General features: G+C 48.7%; 1 protein-coding gene across 1 annotated transcript in view; it reads right to left on the bottom strand.

Annotated features, from left to right (window-relative positions):
* Positions 1 to 4,176: 4,176 nt before the first annotated feature.
* Positions 4,177 to 9,664, bottom strand: part of LOC112408725 (transmembrane protein 132B) — a 220,400-nt gene continuing 214,912 nt past the window's right edge. Inside the window, exons 7-9 of the mRNA XM_024758465.1 lie at positions 8,936 to 9,206; positions 6,982 to 7,173; positions 4,177 to 5,325 (exon numbers count right to left, since the gene is read on the bottom strand). Coding sequence (XP_024614233.1) covers positions 4,177 to 5,325; positions 6,982 to 7,173; positions 8,936 to 9,206 — 1,612 coding nt within the window. The remainder of the gene's footprint in view (positions 5,326 to 6,981; positions 7,174 to 8,935; positions 9,207 to 9,664) is intronic.

Genomic DNA, 9,664 nt, shown 5'->3' on the forward strand with positions numbered 1-9,664 from the left:
TTATAAACCATCTATCGTGTCATTTACAGAGACTAGAACGGAGAATTGAGGCCATTTTTGAATTGACAAGAGTAGAAAAACAATGGTGTCAACGGTAAAGGAAAGATTCAGATGAAACCACCCTCTGTGGTCCGTGGAGTTGGAATGAATGATCTTCTCAGACACTTTACTGTGGTCCCAACATCCCAACATTGGGAAGACACCCTTCTAAAAGAGTGAGACAAGAATGGTGATCAACACGCACAAGGGCAGACTTCCTAAAACTTAAAATCATCCAGGTACAAAATACTTCATCTACAGATGTAGCAAAGGGACAAAAATTAATCCATTTTTTCCCTGCAATCTTTATAAATAAAAACTCTCTGCCTACAGTTTAAGGATGATTGTAGTCTGGGAACTCAGGCTGCCCAGTGTGCAAAAGAAAAGAGCCAGGAAGTCAGTTATTCCCTTTTGGTTCACACAGAGTACCCTGAGGTCTGCTAGCCAGTGTGTCCTTTGGGGGAAGTTTCCAGGGGAAACTTCCAGTGTGTTTTCTTCTTTCTTTCTCTCAAAAGCAACACTGTAGGTTTAACTCCAGGACGTCTGTGTGGCAGCTGCTCCTTGATAGCTGTACGCTGGCCTGGAAAGCAGCCTGTTTGGCCCCTGGAGACAGTGGTCTCACATCCTCCACGGGTGCAGGTCACCTGGCCCTCATGCGGCATCTGAATTGCCCTCCGTGTGACTCATGGAGCTCGCGGCCTGGTGTCCCCTCTAGAGGCTGCTGGTGTCTGCCTCAAGGGGAGTCTGAACATCCCATTCTCACGGGAGAGGAAGGGACTCTATTGACATCGTTTCTTTCAGGTTATTGACAACTAGCCTTTGGATATCTCAGCCGTAAGAACCTGCCCCCAGCGAACCATATTTCAAGCCTTAGCAATTTACGTCATTTCCCCCTATTTTATTTATTTATATTTTTTTGGCTGCATTGGGTCTTCATTGCTGCGCGCGGGCTTTCTCCAGTATCTCCGGTGAACGGGGGCTGCTCTTCGCTGCGGTGCGCGGGCTTCTTATTGCGGTGGCTTCTCTTGTTGCAGAGCACGGGCTCTAGGCGCACGGGCTTCAGTAGTTGTGGTGCGTGGACTTCAGTAGTTGTGGCACGCAGGCTCAGTAGTTGTGGCGCACGGGCTTAGTTGCTCTGTGGCATGTGGGATCTTCCAGGACCAGGGATCGAACCGTGTCCTTGCACTGGCAGATGGATTCTTAACCACTGTACCACCAGGGAGGTCCCATGCCCCCCCCCCACTTGAGCGGAAATATTTTGGAGGTATAGTTCCTATTTGCTTTAAATTGACTAGTTGGAAAACAAGCCGATATAACCCATAGTTTCTAGTCAGCAGGGAATATTTAGAGCAGAAAGAACTTCAGTGACATTCTGTTAAGCTGAATAGTGTCCACACCAAATCTGAGAACAACTGACAGTGTTGATTCCCACAAAAAAACTGAATTTCTGATTCTTCACTGTTCACACACACACACGTGGGTATAATACGTATGTACGTGTGCATATATGGGAGTGTGTGTGGTATGGTAAAAGGGATCTCTGCCCTGAAACCTCCCATTTGATCTTTATTTTGAACTGACTGAGTCTCAACGGAAACCAGCAAAGGTGGTTTATGCAGCCTGCATCACTCTGGGTGACGTTCGCTTACCCAAGGGAGGCGTCTTCAGAACCACGGTCAGTTCCCGGCTCCGCAGAGAAACCCCTGGCCCTTCCCGATTCTCCCGTTTGCTTTCTGCGTCACGTCAAGCACTCGGACCACAGGAGACGCTCTAATTTGTGTGCCCCTTAATAAGGCTCCCCGTCACAACAGTAACTTCCTTTGTCCCCTCCCGAATTATACCCACGGGAAGTCTCATTTTACCAGTGCGAGGCAGCCTGCTGTGTGTGTGAGAGAGACTCACCCCCTGTATCAGTTGAGGGTCCTCAGCTTCAGAAATGACATCCCCACCCTGTCTGGAATGTCCAAGACCCAAAGGGAGAGAAAATGGAAAATATCTGATAGGAGAAGCAGGGCTCGCGGGGACAGCTATGTTTCGGCGAGTGCCTGAATCCCTCTCCAGCCCTACACAGTTGGCTTTGAGCTACCTCCTTGCCAAGCCCTTTGAAAAGCAGAGGTGGCTTCCTCTGGCCACCAGAGGAGCTCTTCCTACAAGGTGCCAGCCATCTCTTTGCAAACTCCTTTGGAAGCTGCTGCCTGGGTCTCCTGGTTTCATTCCCCAAACTGGAAGATCTGGGGAACCCTAGCAGCTTCAGCTCCTGACCCCCATTTTAAACACAAGAGCAAATGAACACCAGCCTCTGAGGTCAGGCAGCGTTATCACTGGTAACTTAGGTGCCGTTTACAAACGTATTGTAGTCCTGTGGGCAAGAGACACAAGGAGAATTCTGTGTCTGCCATGTCGTGGTTGGAGACGGCTGGTTGTCACACTCCTGTCCACGGAACCCTAGAAGAGAACCACGGAAGCACACCCTTTTGAATAGCCCAGTCAACAGCCATCAGGAGTCAAGAAACTGTTTCAACACCTCCTGCAGGTCCTTGACTGTTTGGGCCTTTAAAATTCTACCTCTCAGAGATGCAAATGGCTCAAGAAAGCTCAGAATGAGGCATATACTCATCCAGTGTCTGATTTTCCAGCTAGCGCATCTTCATAGAACGTTGTCATGGTTTCCTAATCTGAAATTCTTGCTTTGCTTGAGACCAGGCATGCTGTTCTTTGAAAAACATTGTTTATTTAAAAATTATGCAGGAATCATGATTTTTTTTTTTTTCTCTCTTGCCACTTCGATTTCCCAATAGCTCTATGGTTTTTCACCACAATTGCTTCTCAAGCTTCTGGAAGTCATTTATTTTATGAATTTGGGGGGTAAACCCACTGCTGTTCTCCATTAATGGACACCCTGTATAGGTTTTATCTCTGCCAGAGTCATGACTGAGGATAGATATATGCTTTGGGTTTGTTTGGTTTTTCTTTTTGGCGGTGGGTGGAAGTCACTGTACGGGCAGATTTCTACATATTGCTACGTTGGAACATCATTTCATTTACTGTTTTTAAAAAGTTTTGTTCTGGTAAGAGAAAAGTTTAATCTGAAGATACTTTCTATGCAATTTCCTTTCTCTGCATATCATTTTTAGATTTTGATTTCAGTTTGGATAACAAATGGTGTTGACCACAAAGCATTAGTATAAATACAACTATTTTGAGGACTTTTTTTTTTGTCCTCAGAAATGCACCCGAGGAAAGAGGTCCTCATGACTCCCGCAAGCAGAAGATAAAAGTAAAGGTTCACTGTTCACAACTTTTCTCCAAAGTTTTTAAGCTTCATGTAGAAAACTGTAAAGAAGACGGCCCTCTCTTACAGCGTATTAATATTTTAAGTAAAATCCCATGTCCCCGTCTGATACAAGAAAGTTCAACAACAAAAAGAAAGAAAGACGGCATGAGGCTAAGCTTCTCAGACATTGCCCCTAAGGGATGCAGTGAGGAAAACTGGAAAGACCCTGAAAGCCTGCACAGACACCCAGGAAATAACAGGACGTGGCACATCACAGGGACTAAAATTCATATGTAAATCAAACAGATTTCAGAGAAAAGAATGAAATTGCTTGTCTTCGTGTTTCAAAAAGAATTGCAGAGGTCAAAGGAACCAGGTGCAGGTGCAAAGATATATAAAAATAATGAGCAGTGCTCGTAACAAATATGGGCGGCTACATTCAGCATCTTTCACGTATGTCCAATCTCAGGCCAAGGGCAAGAAATGTCCACTGTGCTTTAAAAGGTCTAGGAGTAGAAAAATCAAACCCAAGTCTTTTCTAATTCCACACGGCTGTTTTGCCACGAGATGATTAACAATGTCTGTGGGGTCTGGTTTATTATATTTGAACTGAGCTAGTACCAGGCAGCAGAGAAAACCGTGGTCTTAGAATTTCTCCAGGACCCCCTTGTAGCTTATCTGGGGGCACATCCTGGCTTCAAACCCAGCTGCCTTTGCTCTCCCTGATGGCTGCTTCGAAAGGGATCCCGCCAGACCTCCACAAACGAAGCTTTGTTAACTCATCCCCTATTGCTGGTCAGACTCAGGCTCCACCATTCAAAAAGCAGAAGGCATAAAGGTGAATACAGACATGAGAAAGGAGTTTACATCTGGTCCTGCAGCCTCTCCATGTACTCTCTGAAGCCCTGGGACGCCCCCAGCCCCATGTCCGGGCACACCCACTGGATGCTGTCATCACTGTCAAACGGGATGGAGTTGGTGTACGGACCGCCGTCCTCCGGGAGGATGGTGGTGTAGGACGTAAACTTGACCCTCTTCCTCTTTGGGCCGGACGAACTCAGAGGTTCGTTTTTCACGTCTTTCTCATAGACAAAGTCAGAAGGTCTGAGCAGCTGACTAGGGAAAGTCTTCTGGGAACCGCCATTCAGAAGGAAGTTCCTCTCCTCGGACTGCAGTCCCCTGTCGATCATGGTCGTGCACTCCTCCGACGGGAGGGTCACGTCCACCGGGTTCTCCAAAAGCTCCACGTCATTCCCCAGCCAGACCCAGTCGTGGGAATGGGGGATGTCGCCTTGCTCGCTCACGGCGAATCTTTTGTGTCTGTATTTCCAGGCAAACGCCACACAGTTAATTAAGAAGACCAAAATGGCCAGGCAGAAGACGCAGAGCAGGGCGTACATGCCGATCTCCAAGTCGGTCAACCCCCTGGAGGTCACCGTAAGGTCACTAGGATTATGGGGCTCCGGTAACTTCCCTTGAGTGGGGAAGCTTGTAAAGGCGTCTGGACCACCACTCTTGAGCAGCTTCTTATCCTTTCCTTCCATGGGAGACTGCGGGGCTGTGCTTTGGTTGGTACTTTCCCCGTGGCCGCCAGGGGCGCCATGTTGGAACCGCTGCTGCACTGCCCTCTCCCGGCCTCCTTCGCGCTCTATGCTGTTCCTCACGTGGTCTTTATATTCCCGACTGCCGCCCTCAACGTCGTTGGTGCCTCCTTGGTGCTCACCAGTATTTGCTTCAAATTTGACCTTGACGTTCCCTTTACCCACGGCAAGAACGCTCTTCCTCTTGGTCTTCTGACAGGGCTCACTGATCATCATTTCCAGTTTAATCAAGGGCCCTTGCCCTTCCCCCTCTGCAACGACAACCGGCCATTTGGACTGAAGGTTTGCCTGGACAGACACCACCATTTCATCCAATGATGAGACAGTAACCGAAAAATCCTTGGGATCGTAAATGTCTAAAGGTGTCACCGAACCGTCACTGAACAGAATCCAAGAACTGACTATTGCTTCCTAAGAAAAATGAAAGCAAAGCAATCTGTTATAATCAGGTTCCTTCAAACCTGCAAATGTAAACGCGATTTCCTATGTAATATTATTTAAACATACAACCTGAGAAAAATTGATTTCTACGTTTTATCATCGTGAATAGCTCTCGCCACTGCCTGGAAGCGGCATCGGCCCTAAGCTATAGCTATAGTTGATGTGAGAAACAAACAATACGCTTTAACAAGTGCATTGAAGTGTATGTTAATTAATTGCATGCCAGACAACAGAATTTGACTTTGACCTTTGTGAAAACATTTTGAAAGATCAGACAATTTATCTGAATGATATTCAGGTGCAACTAGTCAGGTACCTGCTCAAGAGAATATCCCTCGGAACATTCTTTATTAGGAAGCCCGGGCTGATCGCTGGAACATGCACTGGCTGGAAGCACTTAAGGAAGGATGCATTACGAGACCCGCTGGCTTGAAAGGCACAGTGCCCTGGTATCTTTATCAAAGACACGTCAAAGTTTAAAGGTGGGGGAGAGTTTGAGAGTTGGCAATAATTGTCAACAGTGGTGACTGGGTGCCCGTTAGCCATGCTTGTTCAAGCGGCTGAAATGGAATTTCTGAGTACAGTAAAGTCCCCTACCTACGAACCTTCAAGTTGGGAACTTTCAAAGATGCGAACGTGCGTGCGCGTGTCCAATCACGTAAGCTAGTTCACGCGTCCGGCGTACATTGTCGCGTGCCTGTCTCCTCTGCAAGTGGCTGTGCTTCTGCGTCCTTTGCTGCACAGAACTGTATAGACCACAGCAGTGCTCTAACCACCTCCCTCGTCCTCTCCTCCAGTCAGTAACTCTTCCTGCCTCTTCACTCGACGCCAGCCCCTGGGTGCCAGCGGTTGTACTGGACTACTGTACTTTTCACGGTCCTGCGCTGTAAGACTAAACATGTCTTATTTCGGGCTTCCCTGGTGGCGCAGCGGTTGGGAGTCCGCCTGCCGATGCAGGGGACGCGGGTTCGTGCCCCGGTCCGGGAGGATCCCACATGCCGCGGAGCGCCTGGGCCCGTGAGCCGTGGCCGCTGAGCTTGCGCGTCCGGAGCCTGTGCTCCGCGACGGGAGAGGCCCCAACGGTGAGAGGCCCGCGGACCGCAAAAAAAAAAAAACAAACAAAAAAACGCTTATTTTTTGTGTTTGTTTTTTATGTATTATTTGTGTGAAAAGTATTATAAGCCTATTACGGTACAGTACTATATGGCCGATTGCGTTAGTTGGGTACCTAGGCTAACTTTGTTGGACTTAACGAACGCACTCTCGGAACGGAACTCGTTCATATGTAGGGGACTTACTTACTGTATCAAAAGGCACCTGCTTTGGCAAAAGGGAAAACATGTGAGCCTTTGGTCTAGCAGCGGACTGTGCCTAAAACAGATAAGGCTGCTCTAAAGCAAGCAGCATATGGGCTTGTGGTTGATGGATTAGAAACACAAACGAGGAAAATGTATCTAAGCCACTGAGTACTTTTCTCAGAGACAGGACAGACTGGATAAACAGGAAGAAGCTTCAAAATCACCAGTCCCGGCTATGAGTGCTCTCTCTACGGATCTCCCTTGCAGGATGTGACTGAGAGAGAAGTGGTCTCAAGTGGCCAGGGACGAAAGGATTCTGGAATCTTACTTGCTGTGGGGCTTGAAGCACATCCTGGGCAGCTGCTGTTGAAATGATGGCTCTTTTGTCCAACCTGTGAGGCCGCAGGGAAAGAGACAAGCCGGCCACCAACTGCACGCCCAGGTCCACGATGGTGACACGGTCATCCAGGACGGTCACCGTCTTCTCAGCCAGGATGGAGTCAGAGAGAGGCGACAGGACCTGCAGGGTCAGCGAGACACCTCAGTCTCTGCCCCTCACACCATTCAAAACTCCTGAACTGGTGTTTCCACCACCGTGTTCTCCCAGGTTTCCCGACATGAGTGCACGTATGGAAATTGTGTGTGAGCGTTACGCCCCTGTTCAGTTATGCTCTCCAAGTGAAGGAGTTTTACAAATATCATCTTGGTCCATTTTCTCTACTTTGATTCACATCATGATGACGGCACTGTATTTTCCAAAAAAACCCCAAACAAACCATGATTTAATTTAAAGGCAGTAACTAAAAATTGCCCACCTGGGTACCAAGCACCAAAGAGTAACATCTTTCCAACAACTAATATTTTGGTGTGAAAATGGCAGAATTGTGGTAAAACTTTAAAGGATTGGTGCTCGGCCATCTCTCCCTGCACTTATTCTTTTCAGTGGGCAGTTAGATGTCCACTACGGGCCATTAATCACCATTGCGTGGGCTGTTGCATCATCATAGGGTAAACCAGGAAAGCAAAGTGGGAAAGAGAATCTTATTCTCCTTCTAGGAAACCACTCCTAATGCATCATCTAGCTTGCAAGCGGGGGTGACTAACAGATGGAGAGGAATATCTAGTAGGCAGAATTTCTAGACCTGTCCTGCCCAAGAGGTCCTGCTTAATCTCTCAAACCTGTGACTATGATGAGAAATCACCCTCCCAACTATGTCATAGGATATGGCACAGCTGGCCTTAGAATAGAGAGGTTCTGCTGGGTTAGCCGGGTGGGTCCCCTGTAATCACACGGGCAGAGTGCTTTCCCTGGCTGGTGGAAGAAGGGAAAGTCAGAGAGATTCAAAGAGTGAGAATCTGGTGATGGAGAGGCCCCATGAGAAGGAAGGCAGGTGGCCTCTAGGAGCAGAGAATGAGCCCTGGCTGACAGTCCACAAGGAAACAGAGTCCTCAAGCCCACACTGCGAGGGACTGCATTCTGCCAGCAACCTGAGCTGGGAAGCAAATCCTTCTCCGAAGCCCGCACGGAAGCCTGGCGCACACCTTGACCACAGCCTTGTGGTACACTTGGCTTGGTACTCCAGGCTCACCTGGACTCCCGAGCTTCAGAACCCCGAGTTGATAAATTAGTGGTGCTTTAAGTTGGGAGACTGGTGGTGATTTGTTACACAGACACAGAAGAGTGATGAAAACATAATGTTGAGTACAGCTTTGTCAAAAATTAACTTTGGCAAAACCTAAAATCTGACTTAATTAGCTCTGAGCATTTAACAAATTAACATTTTAATTTGTTATTCAAAAACTATGCTGCACTCTTTCTGCAGAATTATCCTGTCAACGTTGGCTAGAAAATAGTTTTACTATTACTACAATAAAATGGAGAGTGCTTTTTATTAATTTTAGTGCAATACGTTTTATTTTTTAATTTTTTGTCCACTGTTAAGGTAAAACATAGCTCAATGTTTAATCCTCAAGTTTAGGAAAATAAAACTAGCTTTCACAGGTTCTACTGTCTTCTATCAGTGATACGTGAGAAGTAAATTATCACATTGGGGGAAAGATTACTCAGACTGTGTGTTGAATTCAGCTTTGGTCAAAGAAATGAGATTTTCTTCTCAACACGAGATATAATTTGAGTCTAGATTGTTAGAACCGACGAACCCTCTGTTACTGCCCATGATTCTCTGACACAGGCGCACACCGCCCTGCACGACAGCATCCACCTGGACCCTTATCAATACAGACCGGGGCTGTGGGAGGCGGCGAGGGGCGGGTGCCTGTACCTGCACGGTGGTGATGCCCGGCTCCCGGCCCACCAGGATCCTGCCGTCCTGTAACTGAGCAATTCTCGGCTCTTCCGCCTTCATGAAATCCATCACGAGGTCAGTGACGTCAAACTGCCAGTCGGGGCCCAGCATGTAGCTCAGCTGACCCGAGTCGGGTGACTCGGCCACGAACTGGGTGAGGACGCGCACGAGGGCGCGCTGATGCTGCAGAGAGCAGCCTCTCCCCTTCCTCTCCTCGTCTTCTTCGTCCTCGCTGTCTCTGGCGGGCCTGGGACACACACACGGCAGAGCAAACGTCATCGCTGCGGGGAGGTGTCTCGCGCCCCCCTTTGTCCTCATTCCCCGTGACTCTGCCCTGCGTGGTGTGAGCTGCTCACCATCGGGTCACCCGCCGTCTGCTCCTTCGTTCATTCCCCGGGCACTGTCTGGTGGTCACCGAGCGCCACGTGTACTCTCATGTGCTCGGAGCACAGAAGCCCAGCTCGGCCCCTGCCGCGCCCACCCAGCACCAGGTGGGGGGACCAGCCCCACACGGGCAGAGGCTGCATCTCTGTCCTGTGTTCTGGAAGTCTGCAACTTCATCACGATCCCCCGTGCGGGGATGAACTGGGGCTAGAGGAGGGAACGGGAGGTCTGGGGTCACAAGAGCCGTGTGGAGGCTGGCCTTGAGCCATCAGTCACTCCCACATGGGCACCTCGCCTTGGGAGTGGAGATGACAAGGACCC

This window comes from Neophocaena asiaeorientalis, unplaced genomic scaffold (genome assembly GCF_003031525.2).
Source record: "Neophocaena asiaeorientalis asiaeorientalis breed wild unplaced genomic scaffold, Neophocaena_asiaeorientalis_V1.1 scaffold77, whole genome shotgun sequence".
In the NCBI taxonomy this organism is placed as follows: domain Eukaryota; kingdom Metazoa; phylum Chordata; class Mammalia; order Artiodactyla; family Phocoenidae; genus Neophocaena; species Neophocaena asiaeorientalis.